The sequence below is a fragment of the Electrophorus electricus genome, chromosome 3 (genome assembly GCF_013358815.1).
Source record: "Electrophorus electricus isolate fEleEle1 chromosome 3, fEleEle1.pri, whole genome shotgun sequence".
NCBI classification, from domain to species: Eukaryota; Metazoa; Chordata; class Actinopteri; order Gymnotiformes; family Gymnotidae; genus Electrophorus; species Electrophorus electricus.
Window position 1 is genome coordinate 21,931,902 of NC_049537.1, and position 19,614 is coordinate 21,951,515.

General features: G+C 41.3%; 2 protein-coding genes across 2 annotated transcripts; both read right to left on the minus strand.

Annotated features, from left to right (window-relative positions):
* Positions 1-232: 232 nt before the first annotated feature.
* ttll2 (tubulin tyrosine ligase-like family, member 2) lies at positions 233-1,627 on the minus strand. Its single transcript, XM_035524390.1, is given in 2 exon segments — positions 233-428; positions 537-1,627. Coding segments are annotated over 2 exon segments (1,287 nt in total).
* A 1,274-nt stretch (positions 1,628-2,901) lies between these two features.
* On the minus strand, positions 2,902-19,488 carry LOC113570814 (protein unc-93 homolog A-like). The gene is made up of 9 exons (XM_035523950.1): positions 15,935-19,488; positions 6,607-6,713; positions 6,092-6,273; positions 5,254-5,480; positions 5,039-5,164; positions 4,593-4,810; positions 3,702-3,837; positions 3,455-3,586; positions 2,902-3,351 (listed from the first exon to the last, which is right to left on the minus strand). The coding sequence occupies exons 2-9, from the start codon at positions 6,694-6,696 to the stop codon at positions 3,056-3,058; spliced, it is 1,407 nt and encodes a 468-aa protein (XP_035379843.1). The 5' UTR covers positions 6,697-6,713; positions 15,935-19,488; the 3' UTR covers positions 2,902-3,055.
* Between the last annotated feature and the right edge of the window lie 126 nt (positions 19,489-19,614).

Sequence of the window (19,614 nt, forward strand, 5' to 3'; positions counted from 1 at the left end):
ATCTATAACGTTACAATCCTCTGGTATCAACAGATAAAAATGTATTTTTATATCTTCTTGGCAGCTATTTTTCATCCTCAGCTTTGTTTTATTTGGAAGGCCAATAGTATTCACTAAGAAGAAGTGGGTATCTAGGATACCAACGAAGAGATACAAATTTCTTTTCTATGGTAGCAGCACCCCTATTCCTGTCCTTCTTGCTGTTCTCTTTATGGGCGCGAGACAATCTAAGCTAACTCGTGAGCTTGCGAACCTTATGCACTATAGTCTTTACATCCAATGGGCCTTGTGAGGCTTTATGAGTGATGTCATTAAAAGGAAATGTCAATATGAAGTCCCCCACACAGAGGGATGGTACATTCTTGTCGTGAGTTCTCTGACCTGGGGACTCGACTCTCTGACTGTGAATTGCAGGTAACTTGCCTTCACTGCATGAACAATGCCAATAAGAATTTATCCTCGACTGACATTGCCATTTACTTTCACACACAGACTTTGGTATCAGACGTACTATAGGGCTTTTGGGCAATAAAGACCGTGTGCCTGAGTTAGATGGGCGTCTTTGTTTCTGTCTGAGATATCCTCTCCGTCTCAGGCCATCAATCATTGTGTAATTCAGTAGGTCAATGAAATCATTTATCAAACTCTTTTTGACCATTATATGAGCAGGGCAGTCCATAGAAAGTGCAGGGCTATAACTGACCTCTAAAAGCCATGGCTTGTAGTGACAATCAATGAGGATATCAAAGCCAAACAATTCTAAGCAGTTAGGGGAGGAAGGAATCAAAGGGGCAATAGTGAGCAAAGTCAGTGTCACTATGTTGTTGATTTTTTGCCAGAGCAGAATTTCATTGATACCTTGACTGTGGAGAAAGCTGCAGAATTTGCTCATGGTCCACGTACACCCTTGACCCACCTGCTCTTTGTCTGTAGTGTAGAATGGACCAAATTTGTCGATGCTTGTGTTTGTCAGGTGAGAAAACAGATTGTCCAGAGATGCTAGGTTGTATTTCTCTGACACGAAACACACTAAACCCTCCTGATACATGTAGATTGTCAGTGGACAGAAGCTCTTCACACTGGCATAGATCCTCAAATCAAATTTGTAGCCTGAGATCAGAAGGGGGTTGCTGAGGTATTTTTGTATGATTACAGGTGAGTCATGAGTCAAATTCTTGATGTCATCAAAGATGAAGATGTCTCTCCCTTGAGAGAGATTCACTGGTTTACAGATCCAGTAGCTTCACTTTCCATCAGCTCCCAGCTTTGTGTACTACTTAAGAAACCTGGTGTAGTCATTCAGGAGGATAAAGGCCATGGGACTGAAGCCATACAGTCTGGCACCATACGTGCCCCTCATCCTTCTCAGACTGCGTGCCAGCCAATCTTTGCGTGCGAGGCGCATGGTCTTGGGGAGATGGTTCAGCCTCTGCCACAGTAAGACATTCTCATAGTCTGAGTTACGGAAGCCAGACATGCACCAGTAGAGGTTCCAGTCCTGTTCATCCTGCTCCAGTGGGTCATACTCTTCCCAACCACGCTCAAGCAACACCTCCCACAACACCTCAGGAGTGCTCTCATTGAGCCGAAACACAAGGGACTCAGTAGTGCATGGCCCTGTAGCCATGAGGAAAAACTTACAGCCTTCAGCTGGAAATATGGAAGCAATGCAAGAAGACAAGAATAAAGCCATTGTATCCCTTAATATATGAATAATCTTGTAGACAGTAATTAAGTTGTTCTGAATTTGCAAGGGATAATAAAGTTACCCCCTCTGAACCAAAATTAAATCTAAATTCTGATGGCGATAGAAAGGTTAGCCCAAGATTCAAAATAGTAGTATAGACTACCCTATGAATACTGTACCAGACAATGTCTGCCGTCATACTCCCGTTCATCGTAAAAATAAATACATTTGTTTTACGGACTATAAGATTGGTTACTGAGTAATAATTTTCCCGGTATGTTTTTATAGCGAACAAGCCAGCTATTTTTTCACTATCTGCTAACGTACTCCTGCCCAACCAAAGAATATATCCATTTGTTTTACACGCTCGGTTACTGAATTATTTACCCAGTTATGTTTTTTTTACTTTTACCTGTGTCTTTCCTTGTGAAGCAGCGCTGTTGCTAGCTAGTATTATAAAGTAGTTACTCTTTTTGGTTTACCTTAACTCAGGTTTGACGGGTCTACTTTTATTTCATTCGATCAGATCATTTTTCGTTGCCAGAATACCCACAGCGTTCTACTAGACGCGCACCATCCGAACGAGTTAGATTTTATGCTGCTATTGTAACTCGGTTGCTAAATTGGTCGGATTACCTATTTTAATATTTTAAGACAACGTGGTCTACAACATCGTCCTTGCTTTTGATGTCTATTGATCTGCTAGTAATAAGTAAGCAAGATCGTGACCGTGCTTCTGAACAGGTGCTCCACAGCACTGATTACACGAGACCCCCCCCGGGAAATTTGTCCTGCCCTACCAACCGATGTTCAAAGGCAATATTCAAATAATATGGTAACGCTGGACAAACTTATGAACTTACAGTAAATAGACACCTCACCAGGCTGTAAAGAGTGAGCGTTTTATTCAATCAACTTTTTCAACCAAATTTAATATTTGCTAAACAATTACACGTAAAGATGGAGGTAGAAAAAAAGTAAAGTACACAAGGTTTCCAGGGAAGCGGACGATTCGGACAGAGGTCCTTCTCCAGCTGTGCAAGGACACAGGCTAGACATATGCTTTCAATTACATTAATTAAATGCATCAATTATTTTTTTCTCTCAACATAAAAAGATACAAGTAGGTTAGTACTGGGGAAAATAACATTAATGTTCGTAAAATGACCATAATATACGGTCAAAATAATATTTTTTAATATAATATATATATATTTTTTTTTTGCCCAAACCTGTTCCTCCAGATCTAGCAGCCTGCAGGGATTACACTGAAATTTAACTCAGCAGGTCTCCAGGAACGAATATGTTGACATGTAGGTTTGACTATTTATACAGATTATACAAGTGTCGTTAAAAACATGTCTATATTTACATAAGTGTCTGGCAAATAATTTTCACATTTGCAGGGGTGCCTTTGACGTGTTTCTCTTCTAAATCGTCACATATTTGTATTGCAGATACAGTAGGATTCTTGTACTCATTGTACTCAACCCAAATGTAAGTTAACATGGTCAGTGCTAGAACTGATATAAGAATGTATATTTTTGTGGATAGAGAGATGAATGTGCTGTATGCAAACGCTATCACGAAGCCCAAAGATTCCCACATGCGATAGTTAGCGAATGCTGCCTCCTTGTGCTTGGGAAAGAGAATGCCATACAGTGCTGAATGGGATATACAAAAGTAATGCATTAGGGTGCTTGCCAAAACAGCTACTTATTCTTCTGCATAAAATAAACAGAGTTAATGTATCGTTCAGACACTCACCGTTAGTTTGTGTCTGCCACACAGCATCTGCCATGCCCCAAAGAGCAGGAAACACGAAGAAGACAGGCAGTTGGTCTGGATGGGGCTTCCAGAACAGCAAGGCGATTGCACAGCTCAGATTTATCAAGGCAGCTATAAAAGTAAGAGGTTGAATCACCTTTCAGGAGTTTAATCCAGTCCTAATGTAGCACACTTAGGGATAGATTGGGAATGAACTCTGTATGAGAGTTGGTGACTATTATCTTACCAAAGCAAAAGAGGGCAATTCTTCCTGTGTACTGAGACAGCCTCCCAAAGGCATAGGAGCTCAGCGCGTTTACAGCACCAAAGCAGATCATCACAAAACCAACATAATGGATTCCCATTGCACAGATCACATAATTCTACACGAGAAAATGATCATGAGCAGTACACATTTTCTTAATATATGCTATTCTCTAGGTTTACACAAATGGACTGGTGATAGTGTGGCTGTCTATGCATTGAATAATGGTACTATTGAACGAGTCCTGTATTTGCATACTTGGGTAGTCGTAATTCCTTTTAAACTTTGAGCTGACATTTATAATACATATTAAAGAGTTGGCAAGAAACTTAAGACCTTGTATTTCTATATTATAATAATATGAACAGTTGAACTTTTGATAGAAGTAAAATTATTCAGGCTAATATTATGGAGACATCATTCATGAACATGGTGCTTCAGCCCTGAAACTGCTAAATGCCATTTAATTGCATCATTTATGCATCAACATAAACTGACCATCCATGTGCAAAAAAGTTCCATATCTTAATATTCATTTACAGGCCTCTATTGCCACGTTACATCACCTTCACCCATCATTATCATTCATTTTAAATAGAGATACTGGGTGTCAGAAAGCCAGTATACAAATTAAATATATGAGTGAGATCAGCATAAGACTGGGCACAGTGTTGATTCAAGGAATTTTGGTAAGAAAGCCTTTTCCTGTTTTGGCCCTTTGACATATAATGGCTTTCAGTTGTTTACAATATTATAGTCAATTTAGGGTTCTTTGCTTGGCTAACTGATAACTGTGCATATTTGCATACTGTTAATTGGCCTCAGTAGTTTGTTCCCTGTGCAGTGATTAAATATATTCTCAGAACTGTTTACCTTAGTGTATTCACCAGAAAGGAAGCTTTGCTCAAATCCACTGTACATGGTCAATGGAATGAGCATTATCAACCTCTTACCTTGCAAGAGCCTGAAAGTGGCCAGAAAGGTACTGCAGAAGGAATGATTGCCTCTGTTTCTTCGAAAGTCGCGGGCCATAATTCCATCAATGTTGTCCAGAAAAACTCCAATGAGCACCATCGCCAGGACCCCCACACCTAAAGAGGTATTGCTTAGTTCAGCTATTTTAAAAATGTACCCTTTTTAGAGATCTTGTTTAGCATATTAAGAATAGCCTGTTGCTTAGACATGTTGCTTAGACATGTATTTATTATGCCAGCATGTGCAACTATAAAATACTGTGACTGGTACACTGATCAATAATTCAAGGGTTTCTAATGGTTTCACAGACAAAAGCAGGAACAACAGGAGTTATAACTGCCTACCAATGTAGCACCCCAGCAGTATGTTGACTAGGTGCTGCTCAGGCCGGGTGAAGTTTCCCACGGTTGTGAAGTTCTCATTGCAGAGTGCTGCTCCACAGTACTGCAGTGTCTCCTCAGAAATATCACCTTGGATCAGAAACAAATACACAGAAGCCTCAGAATCTCAACTGGGAGACTGAGCACAATGCCATGTGGCAGTTCCACTTCATATATACCTATATTAGAGTCCTGTTGAAATATGAGAGAAGACATAAGATTTCCCCACACGGCAGAGGACTGGAAGATGAGAAAGAAGATGCCAAAGTACTGGTTGATGATATCCTGGCCTTTCTTGTCTTTCTCTGCCTGTATGTTTCCGCTGATGGTGAGGTAGCTGCATTTGGCAGACCAAAGTGGTGAACCTCCCAAACCCAGAAGAACAGATGTAGTAATCAAGGCTGCCCTGCAGATACAATATATCCCATTAGGATTCACTGTGTCCAAGAGTGGCATTGTTACAGTGATACTGTAATGTCCAACAGTGAGCTCCACTGATGTAAGTCTAGTAAGAAATGTAAAAGAAAATGAATCCCTAATCAAACACATCAGATCTACTCGGACAGGTCTACTAGGACCGGTCTACTCAGACAGGTCTACTAGGACCGGTCTACTAGGATAGATCTACTAGGACAGGTCTACTCAGACAGGTCTACTAAGACCGGTCTACTAGGACCGGTCTACTAGGATAGAGAAAACAAACAAATGTGCAGAGCATAGGTTCCCACTGGTCTGTGCTAAGTTCATTTTAGCAGGGTTACTACTGGGTTTTACTATTTAATAGATATTGTTTATGAGGTTAAAAAACAACTAACATCTTTTTATTTTATGCAATGTGACTGAAATTGCAACCAGTGATTATTAAAGGTATACCTCATGCATAAGTGCTCTTAGTCTGAGAAAGTATTTGGATTTTCCAATAACATTCAGAATATTAGTAGAGGCTCTAAAATGTGGTAGTCTTATTTAAATGCTATAATTCCTGGTCATTTTCATGAACAGATATTTTTGACTCACCACCCAGGGAAGAGGTTTCCAAAGGAATAAGATATGTAACAAGCCATTGAGATAAAGATAGTCCATTTGCAGCCCAGATTTTTTATCATAATGGGAGGCAGGAACATGGAGGATAGAATAATGCTTCCATAGACGACACTCAGTGATATGACTCCCATTCCTTCCTCTGCATTTAGACTGCTCTGTGGCACATCATATGCAATAAGTTCAAGTAATATAATGTATATGTTATATAACCTCACTCTTCTCCACATGAAGGAAACACTTACCATCCACATCTGTTTTACATAGTTTTTTAAGTTTCATCTGTGATTTTGATAGTTTGTTAGTTAAAATGTTAGTCATTCAAATATGTAAAGACTAATTCTGTCTGACTATTCATATTCACATATATCAGTGGTCACAGTCACAATTATAACTGAATCATTATTCACTGTACTGTATAATAGTGTCTCCTTTATCACTTTTACATGAATACAATAATATACATTTATAAAGTACATAACCTTTATTACCTGTAGACTCTGCAGCCCTCCATATGCAGTGAATAAGGATAAAAATCCAAAAGGCACCACCAGGATATTTTTGGTATTCTGGCTAATCATTTTAGCGGTTTAAAATCCTGTAGCAGGAAAAGAAGAAAGCCACATTTATCCAGAAACCAACTCAAGCATTGAAGGTTTTTTATTCCAGTCTGTCAGATTTCCACTGGCTTCATATAAAGCAGCTGCTCATACTACATTACAAAAGTTCAACACATGAACGTAATACAGGCTCCAACACAGAAGTAAGGCCCTTATCACACAGCCTCATCTTTTAACAGCAGTTTGCTTCAGTCTGAGAGCTGGTAGTGTTCTTTTTTTATAATGACAATCCTAATTCAGTAATCATCGACAGAAAGGTGCTGTCATCCACAGAAAGGACATGATGACAACAGAAGCATTGCCAAAACTATACAGTGAAGTGGCCTCTTTTTCAGGGCATGTTTATGACACAACCGTTCAGTGTAATCAAACCTTACAGTCCAATCGTTGTTGGCGTATCTCCATTCAGCTGAAATCATATGTATAATATGAATGTTTATTCACAACTGGTTTCAGCATTTCTGGAAACTTTCTCTTTGTTGCTCTGCAGTGACACACAGGGCAAAGGTGAAATAACATACATTAACATTTGCCCCGTCTTTGCCCACAAGACTGCAGTGCAAACTGTGGACAGTTTATACTATGAACAATGCACTTTCTGAAGTGCATTAAATGAACATAGATGATCCACCCATTTATTTACCATGTTTAGCTGACAATATGCTTTTCTTAATAAGAGTAGAAAACATCTGACAGGCTCAATCAATGGCATGTGCAGAGACTGTTGAAGAATACATTCCACTCTGCTATAAAATGCCCCAGATAAGGTGTTTGTGGTAAAATGAAGCACAAATGTAGTGCTCTAGCTCCGGAGTGATGCAGTGCTGCGTAGACCAGTGCTCTTTGTGTTTCAGCACACCTTATTCAAATGATCAGTTAACCATTCGGTTGAATCAAGAATGTCACAGAGAATTTACTTCTCAAATAAAGGGTTCTTAAAGGGTTCTTTGTGAAGTTGAAGTTTCAGAGTACAGGCATTTGGAAACTTCATCATATTTTCTAATCTAAACATTTATTTCCAACTTTCTAAAAATGCAGTTTAAAGCCTTTATGGGTTTGTCTTGCTTGTCTAGCTTTTTAATAATGCATTTTTCACAGTAATCGTTGTTATTGCTTATGTTGATGTATAAAGATTGGGCAGAGCATTTGGAAGCACAGTATACATTTCTGGACATGGGAGGCTCAAAGAGTACAAATGATACAAATGTTAAATGTAATCTAAAACTCAGTTACTAGAGAAAAAAGAATGGTAGTAACCAATACAAAAAGCAAACAAGAGAGCACACTAGAAGTGACAAAACTGCAACGATTGAGAAAATTTTGTGTATGTAAACATGCAAAATGAGTCATATCTTATGGTCTTTCAGTTATTAGATGCCAATGATTCAAGTGTTACAATTATCTAAAATTCAATAATGTGTGGTCCTATAAATACTGTAGATTATATTATTTCCAGTTCCTCTAAGAAAATATGTGGTCTAACAAACTTTGTAAGAATTAAAGAGCACAAGGATGCCAGTTATGAAACTAAGACAGGAAATATTCATATCAGGGTAACAGATATGTAATAATTTGTGACAAGGTGCAGTCATTTATGTATAAACATATAAACAGCAAAGACAAACGTGGCATTCGCTTCATTATATACACCACATACCTCCATCTGGTCCCTGGTCATATTGCTCTCTGGTCTAAAAAAACTACCACCCAAGTTATACTTATTATGCTTTAGGGTTAAAACTGATAATGTGCTTGTGCTCAATCGTCCGTCGATATACTGTAGATAAACTGACATGAAGACATTAGGACAAATTCCCAATTTTCCATAACCTGTCCTCCCCTTGGACCCACCATCAATCTCCCTTAATCTGGTTGTTCTCCCTCAGGGCCCTGGGGCATGCGTCTCAAAATGAGTGACACAGAGTCAGAGATGCCGAGAAGCACACACAGTTTACTTCCTCTTTTCATGAGAATATATTGTGTAAAAAGCATAACTATTTGGAGATTAACATATTCATAAAGATAATTTGCATATCATTAAAACAAACAGTATGTTCAAGGGCTAGGCAATCAATAAACCTTATAATGACAAAAACATTAATAAAAAGCTAGTCTCGGTAGTCTGAGAATATGAAAAATTACAGTAAAACATCAAAAGAGGAAGCATGAGTTTCATCATAAATTTTTCCATCAACAGAGACCAGAACTATCAAACAGGTTTTGACCGGTTAGCTTGCAGTGTTCTTATATCTATGTTAAAACTCTGTACACAAGTCAAATTTGTACAGAAAGGAATTCTCCTTGTAGGAATTTCTAATAATCCCCCTCTTTAATTCTCCAAGAACTACTCACAAAAGGAGAATTCTCCACCAGGGCTGGATGAAAAAAAACAAACGTTGGCCAGTTAATGAGGGAAAAGCCCCAGCCTATCAAATATTTGGGCAGCAGGGGATTCTTGCACAAGTGGAGTTTATTCATGCATGGGTATGACTCCATAGGGCAGGCTGATCCTGTCCACCAAGCTGGCATGGAACACATACATTTCAAAATGTATCTTCAGGATTTAAATTAAGTAGACACTTGGGAAAAGACATTCATTTACATCCAGACTTTTACATCCAGGCTTTTCCATTTCCATCATTTAGGTTCCAATTGGTAATATGAAACAGAAACAAAAGTGGAAAAAAACAAGGAAATGCCTTTTATTTTGGGGTTTGTCACAGACTGCTCCTCTCTCCACTAGTCATACGGTTCGGCCCGCCGCGTGCAGTGGGAAGTTATTGTAATTGTCTTGTTTGTAACCACGCCCTCCCTGTTAGCACACACCTGCATATGGTTTAGTGTTGTTGTTTGTCTATATGTATTTAAACGCCTGCTGGTGTGTGCAGTATTGTTGGTTATTGTTCACGTTGCTTTTGTTCGTGTTCACATAATCAATGTTGCGCGTATTCACATTCATGTTCACCATTTACATTATATGTGAGTGCCATTGTCTTCTTCATTTGTTAAGAAATGTCTGTCTAGATCGATAGAGTCAGTGCGTCCTGCTCCATGCCCTGCGGCGCTCGGGCCGTTACAGGCTTATCCAATGTGTATGTGCATGCTGGGGATGCAAAATCAGTCATTCAATACATTTCTTCTTTCACCAGGGTCTTGTAAAACAAAAACAAAAAACCTGCAACATTGGGAGCAAATACAATAAAGTATTCAGCAGCTACACTGAATTTTCCACTTGACATCATCAGGCAACTCTAGAGTGCCCAAATCCAAAAAAGTCATTGGGCACTATATATCAAGAGTGTGCGATATATTTTGTCTTTTATGATAAAGTACATTTCAGAGTTCATTTCTTCAAGGAAATGAATACCCTATCCAAAATGGAAAAATGTAAACAAAACCAAGCAAAGACAACACTGGACTTCAAAGTCTACTAGAGGAAACAGTTCATAAATGCTATAAACATGTCCACAGCGGTGGCCTCGTTAGCCAGAACAATTTCAAACACTAATCATGTGCTGTTAGCACCTCCTATGATGTGGATGAGGGGTTGGATTTTAGGAGGCAAAAATGGAACACAGCAAACTTACAAAACACAGCAACCTCAAAGTATTTACAAATATGTACAAAAATGTAAGTCTCTAAGTGCTCTTCTGATCATGCCACTCTGTGAAGCACATTTGTTCTACATCTATGCAGAGTGGAACACTGTAAGATCTACACATTAACATTGCTTTCATCTTACAGTGCACACATTTCCTCCTGTTGCACGTAAGTGTATACCTCACACACTGGAACAGGGAAGCTTTCCTGTGGTCTCTGCTCTGGGACATGAGGGAGAGATGAACAGGCACTCACAGCTTCTGCCTGCTGGGATTCCTGTGGCTGCCCAGCACCAGTCAGTTCCATACACAACATCTCCCTGAAGCGCTTCTGGTTGAGGGGCTTCTGCTGTCTTGCCAGTGCCATTTCCTTATGGATAATGAAGCTGTTCATCACCACAATGTCAATAAAGTGAAGAAAAAGCTGTAGATACCAGCTCCTGGTATTTTGCGTTACAGAGAAGTACTTTATGAGGGCATCAGACATGTCAACTCCTCCTATGAACATGTATGCCCACATAGGGTCTGGTACAGGGATCCGTTGGGCGGATCAAGTGCCACTTCGACTTCTGACCCGATGCTGCACTGATTTCCCACTAAAGGCATTGTGGACAGTGGAGCACACTTTGACATCTTGTGTGTCCCTTCACTATGAACAACAACGGGCCATCCCTGATCCATCACATGTCACCCCAGTTTGTTTTTTGGCAGGGCATTAGCTGATGTTCTTGGGAATCCTATCCTGGTCTCACGGATGATTCCACACTACCCAAAACCAATTCCTCGCAGGTGATGGAAGAGCAGTGATTTGGTGTAAAAATTGTCAACATAAACTGTGTATCATGTGCCCAGAGAAGATGCATGAATCAGATTAACCACAGCAATGAAACTTAGGCCATTTCCAGATGATTTCCGTGACTTCCCTTCATACACGCTGAAGTTATAGGTGTAGCCATTGGAGCTGTCGCCAGGACGAAGAGCTTGTATCCCCACTTGGTGAGCTTGTCCTTTATCCCGATCTTCACCTCGGTGGGCACCATTCTTTTATCTACAGCAGTGTTCTGGTGCGGGTGGTAGTAGGCCTGGCAGGATGTGTTCGTGGAGTGGCTTGAGGCAGAAGAGACCATCATACCCAGGCTGACCTTGGAGCTGACCATTTTTGGCATCTGCCGCTGGGTCACTCATGTGCAGATATGCACTGATGGCCTCATACTGCTACCCAGCCATCACAGAATGAGGAAACGGGTGGCTATGCAAGTGATCCTTCCTCCACCATTCCGAAGGCTTCACCAGTCCAATATGGATTATGCTGCTATAATGAAGCATTTCATCAGCATTTACATCGGTCCACTGCCTCTTTATGTCATTCCCTTTTCTCTGTGCTGCATATCAGTTGATATTGTTGCATAGGGTTTGGAGCACCTATTGACTGAAGAACAGCTGGAAGATGTCAGAAGGTCTGTAGACCATCTGAAAATCCAGCTGAACTCCTGGGGTCCTCCTGGGGTAGAAATTCAATGTGTGAGGCGCTGCTAGGTGTCAGAGGTGATGGTATGGGCACTCCGTTCTTTGCATGGGGTGGGCTTGTGCTTTTGGTGCTTCTGTGACTAACCAGTCTTCCAGCAGAGGTCCAGCAGAGGTCCAGCAGACACCCTCACGGGTGTCCACAGATTGTGGGAGGGTAGAAGTTGATTGCCCTGGGAGTGGGTCAGAAGAGGTATGAAACATTCCATGTGGGGGAGGGGAGGGTGAATCTGCTTCACTTCAAGACAAAGACAGGATAACATAGCCAAATGAGTCAAATGTGTACCATGAAAATGACTACAAACTTCAAATTTTCATGATAAATATGGCAAAATTATTATAAGCAGTAGTTACACTTACATTATTTGTTATTGCATATAAGGTACAACTATAGTGCCCTCTAGACATGGGGGTTTTAATTATCAACTCATGTTCCCTGAAGGATTGGTTCAACAATTTCTTCACTATTACCACAACAGCATATTTCGGGGACATCTAGGCCACATGAAGACCCTCAGAAAATTCTGGAGGTGGCTTGGTGGCCTATGGCCCGGAAGGATGTGTGGTCATTTGTCAAGGCAGGTCAAATCTGCCAACAGAACAAAAACAGTAGTGTCCTGCCTGCAGGGTTAATACAACAGACCGTAGTCCAACAACCAGGGGAAATGCTAGGAGTGGACTTCATGGGACCGTTTCCAATGAGTCAAGCAAAGAAGACAATACTTACTGTACTGCTGCACTGGGCCCTGCTGTGCTCTAACCCATTTATTACCCAGTCACCACATGGTCACAGGGTCAACAGGATAGTCCCAAAATATTGCTGTTTTTTCTGCTGCTCTGAAAGGACTGAGTTGATGTAGACTTTTTTTGATAGACACTATTTGGATTTGCTGCATCTTCTCTTGAACAGTTCATACAACATTTTACCATAAAGCACAATTCAGCAAATTAGACTTTATCCACTGCATTTTTTGCAAACAAGGTAACTGGGTTGCATGTATGTTTTAATTAAGGTAACAAACAAAATATATTTAATGAATTATTGTCATGATTCAGCCCCTCCTCACAAGCGTCTCCCTGTATGTGTGTGTGTGTGTGTATTCGTCAGTATGGCCACGCCCTCCCTGTGTTCCACACCTGTTCCTCGTTGTCTGTGTCGTTAGTCTGCGTCTAATAAAGTCTATTGTTTTCATGTTACTGTTGTCTGTGTTTAACCCCGACAGCCTGCTTGCTATGTATTCATGTTGTATTTATAAATGAACGCTTGTTTCAGTTTTGTGTGTCTCGGCCTCAGCCTCCTCGTTACAACTATGAATCTTTACTAAATAATGAAATAAGATCTGACAAACAATATAACTCAAAATAAACTTTAATACAACTTCCAATACAAAAAAAGAATAATTTACAAAACAGTGAGATTAACAATTTACAAAACATTTACAAAACAGATATAACAATTATTTACAGTCTAATAATCCATATCACTTCAGACATAGAAGCCCATCTCTGCAGTCAGATCCAGAATGCCAAGAATCACCTCCAGCATGTCTAGGATTTCCTCGGAGAAGAACACTTCTCCTTCCTTGGTATTGACCACATCACTCACAACTGGCTGCTCACCGAAGAGGTTCATGTGCAACCTTTTGCTGGGAGTTTGACCCTCATCAGCCTGCACCCCATCCCTGAGCTTGAGTGAGAGAAGGATCCCTCATCTCCAGAGAAGGCCTTCCTATTTCTCCTCCACTGCTGCCTTGGTGGAGTCGTCCTCTTTTGCTTGGCCATGTTCTCCATGTGGTTCTGGTGGCAGGCCAAATGCCATTGCTCCGGGCAGGACAGGTGGGTGTAGTAGGTCTGCACATACCAGTCCCAGTAGAGCTGCTGCCAGTAGAGCTCCTGGTTGGTATAAGGAGATCCACGGTTGCCAGGCAGCTGAGGGGACTCATTGGTATGGAGACCCCCACTAATATGGCCGACGATATGTGAGGGTGCCACAGTGCTTCTGTAAGGGAAGGGTGCCGGCCCGTAGGCGTCCACATGGGGGGGCGGGGCAAAACAATTCATACAAGTAAAATATGGTTGATTTAAATAGTAAACAAATTAAACAATGAAATGTTAAAAATGAATTAAAAGAGCAAAATACATTAAAAAGAAGAAAAATTATTCAATTTGAACAAAAATTAGAGAAATACAATGAACAGTTAAAGAGATATAAGTTCAAGTAAAATAAATATGATGGGCATCAAATCAAAGCTATAGAATAGCAGCTCAAAACTGTCCCCGAGGTCTAAACAGCTTAATTGATCAGAAAGGCACAGGAGAACATGTTTTCTGTTTTTGAAAGTGGTTAAGTGGTTAGTCTGTGCATAGCACATGGGTTCATGAAGTTTACTCCAGCTGACCGCAGCGTAACATCTGAAGGCTGCCTCACCATGTATAATTATTTTTCTAGGGACTGTTATTTGGTCCGACTCCACTAATCTGGTGAAATGTATGTTGCTGTTTTGTACATACTATGTGTCTGTGTTAATCTTTCCCTGCTGCATGGGAAAGGTTTATGGGTGTAGATTTAGTCAGGATTTTTGTTAAGACTCATTTATCATATCTTTAGCATTATTTTCACTGGACCTTTCACCTGATAACATACCAACATTAGGACATTTGGGTTTATGAGGACAGGGCTGGTGTCCTCATAATTCCAGCACTGTAGATGCTCTTATCCAAGTGAGATAATGTGGCACCATGTCCTTATACACCAGAAAACCAAGAAAGTCACTTAAGACAGTGACATAGTCTGTCATCATGTGGTTTTTGTTTGGTTGGGTTTTTTTGGGGGTTTTTTGCAAATTATACAATGCTAATTAGATAAACATATCCCATAATTAGTGAGCCATGTACTTTCACTAACACTGCGAAGTACTAGTTTAACATGTTCTCTGTTTCTTCATGTAGGCCATGGAGTATTCAACTTTATCCATTTTGATAAGGGAGATTTTCTTTTGGAATACAGAGGAGACCTAATAAGCAAACATGAATGTGAAAGGAGACAGAGAATATATAAACATGCCCTAAAAGTATTCATGTTTGAATTTCATTACAATGGAAAGCTTTTTTGTTATGTATGACATTACACTCATCTTTAGCTATACACTGACCAGCCACTTCATTAAGTCCATCTGCTCATTGCCCATTTTATCAGCTCCACTTACTATATAGGAGCATTTTGTAGTTCTACAATTACAGGCTATAGTCCATCTGTTTCTCCGCATACTTTTGTAGCCCCCTTTGAGCCTGTACTTCAATGGTCAGGACCCCCACAGGTCCACCACACAGCAGGTATTATTTGGGTGGTAGATCATGCTCAGCACTGCAATGACACTGACAGGGTGCGACAGTGAGTGTTGTGCTCATATGAGTGGATCAGACACAGCAGTGCTGCTGGAGGTTTTAAATACTGTGTCCATTCATTGTAAACTCCGTTAGACATTCCTACCTTATTGGTCCACCTTGTAGATGTGAAGTTAAAGATGATAGGTCATCTATCAAAACTTTATTGGTGGTCACAGGACTGCCCATATGAGGCTGATGGCTAAATATATATATATTTTTTTTGGTGGACTATTCTCAGTCCAGCAGTGACACTGAGGTATTTAAAAACTAGAAGCACTGCTGTGTCTGATCCACCCGTGACAGCACAACACACACTAACACCACCACCACCACCACGTCAGAGTCACTGCAGTGCTAAGAATGATCCACTACCCAAATAATAATTGCAAGAACTGGGTGAAAGGGGCTAACAAAGCATGCAGAGAAACAGAAGTAATTTCAGGCACTGCATTTCAGAATGTAATTGTCATTCAATACAGTCTGTAGAACTGTCATGTGGTCTGACGAAATGGCGGCGTGGTAGCACGCAGCGGCCACTCCAGGTCCGATAACGGTGCTATTGTGCTACTATCTGTCGTCTGTACTACTTTTTTTCCCGCAACTTAAACCACACGTACATGGAAACAACCAAACTCCATGTATACCACCGCCATAGCCTGCTACACTTAAGACATAATGCACAAACCTACCTGGACGACGGCGTGCTTCAGACGCTCTGTGAGCTCGGTTTGCTATGCGTACCAGGCCTGCAGACCACGGCGTCGCCTAAGTCTGAATGCCGAAGGGGGAGACACCGCAAGCGTTGTGCAAGGAAGCAGAAGCGGGGGAAGCGAGCTGGGGTCCGTGCTAGGATAAAAGCTAATCCTAGCAGACCAGCTCTACCGTCTCTATTCCTTTCAAATGTCTGCTCCTTGGATAATGAACTGGACTACATCAAACTCCAGCAGACTACAATGCGAGAGTTCAGAGACTGCTGTGTTTTAGTCTTTACCGAAACGTGGCTCTGCGACAGTATTCCAGATGCCGCCATTCATCTGGATGGATTAGTCTCAATCCGTGCCGATAGAGACAATGCACTTTCCGGAAAAACACGCGGCGGAGGAGTATGCATTTATATCAATGAGTCCTGGTGTAAAAACTCTGGGAAAGGACAGAATGGCCTGGACTTTGGCATCCAAAGGACGAACCATCCCATGGCCAACCAGTTTGCCCAACTATGCTACCTCACCCTTACCAAAATCGCATTTGTCTAGATTCAAAACAAGCGACGCGTCCTGCAACTTTCCAAAAACCATTTCTAATTTTTGCAGGTGTTGACTGCACATTTGCGTATAAACAACTACATCATCCAGGTAGGCTTCACAATTCAGGACATCACCTAACAATATTCATAAGTTGCTGAAAGGTTAAAGGTGCATTTTTGAAACCAAAGGGCTGCAGGAATTTATCAGGGGTGGCAAACGCTGAAATGTCTGAGGCGCGAGGTGTAAGTGACCCCTGCCAATAACCCTTTAGGAGGTCGACCTTACTCATGAAATTAGAAGATCCTATTCTGTCAACACAGTCTTCCATACAAGGCATGGGGAATGAATCCTCTACTGTAATATCATTCACTTTACGAAAATGTGTGCAAAAGTGAAAAGTTCCTTTAGGTTTCGGAACCAGAAGATGGGGAACACCAAGGGCTATTACTATGGATGGCTAAACCATTATCAAGCAGATATGCTGTTTCCTGAAAGCATGTTTACCTGATAGGGATGTTGTTTAATCGGAGGGTGTGAGCCTACATCTATATCATGCTGACCAACAGGAGTACACAGGGGTATCAGAAAATAGGGATGGGTATCTCTCAGTGAGAGCAAAGAGATCATCCCTAGCTGAGGGTGACAAGTCTGACAGCTTCTCTGGGAGACATTGTAGGGCTTCTGAATTGGGTAGAAGTGCACACGGTAGACAGTTGCGAGCCACGTGTAACCTTGTTCAGGGGAATACTCAGCAGCAACCATAACCATTGCCAGGATACGAAGGATTGATGATGATGAAGAAACCACATCTCGATCCACATAGGGCTTTAGCAAATTGATATGGCACATACGTGTCTTTCGTCTACGATCAGGGGTAGCCAAAACATAAGTGGTAGGGGACAATCTTTTCTCCATCACATAGGGACCTGCAAAGCGTGCACGTAAGAAAGATCCCGACATAGGCAAAAGGGCTAATACCTTGTCACCAACCTCAAATGAATGACCAACAGCTTTTTGGTTATAAATTAGTTTCATAGTTGCCTGAGAATCATTAAGGTTGCGTTTGGCTAGTTGTTGAACAAAGTGCAATCTATTATGTAATTTGCCAGAGAAATCACAAAGGTGCACACTATCTCAGGGACTGGATGACAACCATTGGTCATATAAATCCTTCAATGGACCATGCACTGTGCGTCCAAAAAGTAATGCATTAGGGCTGAACCCCAAAGACTCTTGAACTGTCACGGATAGCAAAAAGGAGCAGAGGAACACCTTCATCCCACTCTATCATACTCAGCACAGTACAACCTCAGCATATTTTTGAAAGTCTGATGGAACCTTTCCAATGTACCCTGAGACTCAGGGTGATATGCACTGGAGAAGTGGTGTTGGATATTTAAAATCACGTGTTACTTGAGTGAATGGGTTTGAGGTGCAATTAGTCCCTCTGTCAGATTAGATACATTTAGGTAGGCCAAAGGTAGTACAGAACTTAATCAATGCTTTAATCACAGCTTTAGATTTAAGTGAATGAAGGGGGATCGCTTCTGGGTACCTAGTGGTGGTGCACATTAAAGTCAACAAGTAACGATGTCCTGCCCGTGTCTTTCACAGGGGACCTACACAATCTATGAGAACCCGTTCAAAGGGTTCACCCTCCACAGGAATTGAAACCAAATGGTGCAGGTGGAATAACCTGGTTTGGTTTCCCAACCAGTTGGCATGTATTACAAGACTGACAGTAATTCACCTTGTCTTTTCGGATTGATGGGCAAAAAAAATGTCTCCAAATCCACTGTGTGGTCTTTCGCACACCCAGATGACCTGACTAGGGGTGATCATATGCTACAAACAAAATATAGGCACGGTATTTGTCTGGTACCACCATTTGCGTCACTGTGTTCCACTCTTCACTAGGGTCAATCGAAGACCATTTTCGCATTAACACGTCATTTTCAAGGTAATACTCACTGGTATATCCTGTAGCTTTTTCTCTTTGTTCATCTGCAAAGGTGAAGCATTGTAAAAGGGTGCTGTCTGCTCTCTGAGCCACAGCCAGCTCCTTTTGTCACATGAGATCTGGCATCTCAGGATCAGGTACTGCCGTTAGCCAAGCCATCTGGCATAGGGGAGGAGAACTTCCAGGGACGAGGAATAGGACCCTCCAGACCCAGGCTATGCCTCCAGATCGCTCCCTCCTTATTTGCCTTTTTAACCTCAAGCTGTAAGTTCCACACCCTCAGTAACTCTGTCTCACGTTCCTGTCTCATTTCCAGCTCCACTTCCTTTAGTTTCAAAGCCAGCATCGGGTCACCACCAGGAAACTGGATGACCTGAGGCTCTCTGCATGAGCGGACCAGAGAGTCGTCTCTGGTTTCCACCATTACATGCCCTGTGTCAGGTTCACCGCAACACCAACAGGACCACCCAGTTCTGGCAAAATGCCCTCTTGTACCAAACAGGCCTCTAAGACTTCCTTGATCTCTCGTTTTGTAACTGAATGGGTCACCACGTCATCAAAGAAATCTGCTAGTATCAACAGGTCTGCCTTTCTACACAGGTCAAACTGCTTCAGGGTAGGACAAAGAGTAAAGCCAGACAAATCAAAACTTGCCATCCTAACAAAAATGTTTCCAACACACTATGGAAAAACCTAAACTGCACACGACACACAGTCACCCCACCCACAAGAGAAAACCACCAACCAGCACAGAAAAAAAAAAAAAATACACAAAAAAAACCCCACCAAAACAAAAGGACAAGCCCCCAATTATGTTACGGCCCTGTCTAGGCTGGGAGGCCGTAACATGGGATTTTGAGTAGTGCAACAGTAGAAATGAGTAATGGGATGAATAACCAGACAAAGTTGACAGCAAAGATCTAGTGTATTTACAAGTTTTTGGTGTTTAAAGTCAATAAACTGGTGCAATCACGTCGGGAGTGACCAAGGCCAACAAAACAAACAAAACCACACTAGAAACAAAACGACGGCTGACTAAGCTAACAAAAAGAAACATACAATGACTACACTGTTGGAACAAAGATAAACCCACAAAATGGCAGCCACTCCCCACCACCAGTGTGAAACTATATACAGGACAATATACATACAAGATACAAGAAAC

Excerpts from the sequence above, each read along its gene's own strand:
- LOC113570814 (XM_035523950.1), bottom strand. The coding sequence starts at position 6,696 with ATGATTAGCCAGAATACCAAAAATATCCTGGTGGTGCCTTTTGGATTT. Across the intron at positions 3,587-3,701 it reads AATTGCCCTCTTTTGCTTTG|CTGCCTTGATAAATCTGAGC; the intron begins GTAAGATAATAG and ends TTACTTTTATAG. Across the intron at positions 3,352-3,454 it reads GTGGCAGACACAAACTAACG|CACTGTATGGCATTCTCTTT; the intron begins GTGAGTGTCTGA and ends TATCCCATTCAG.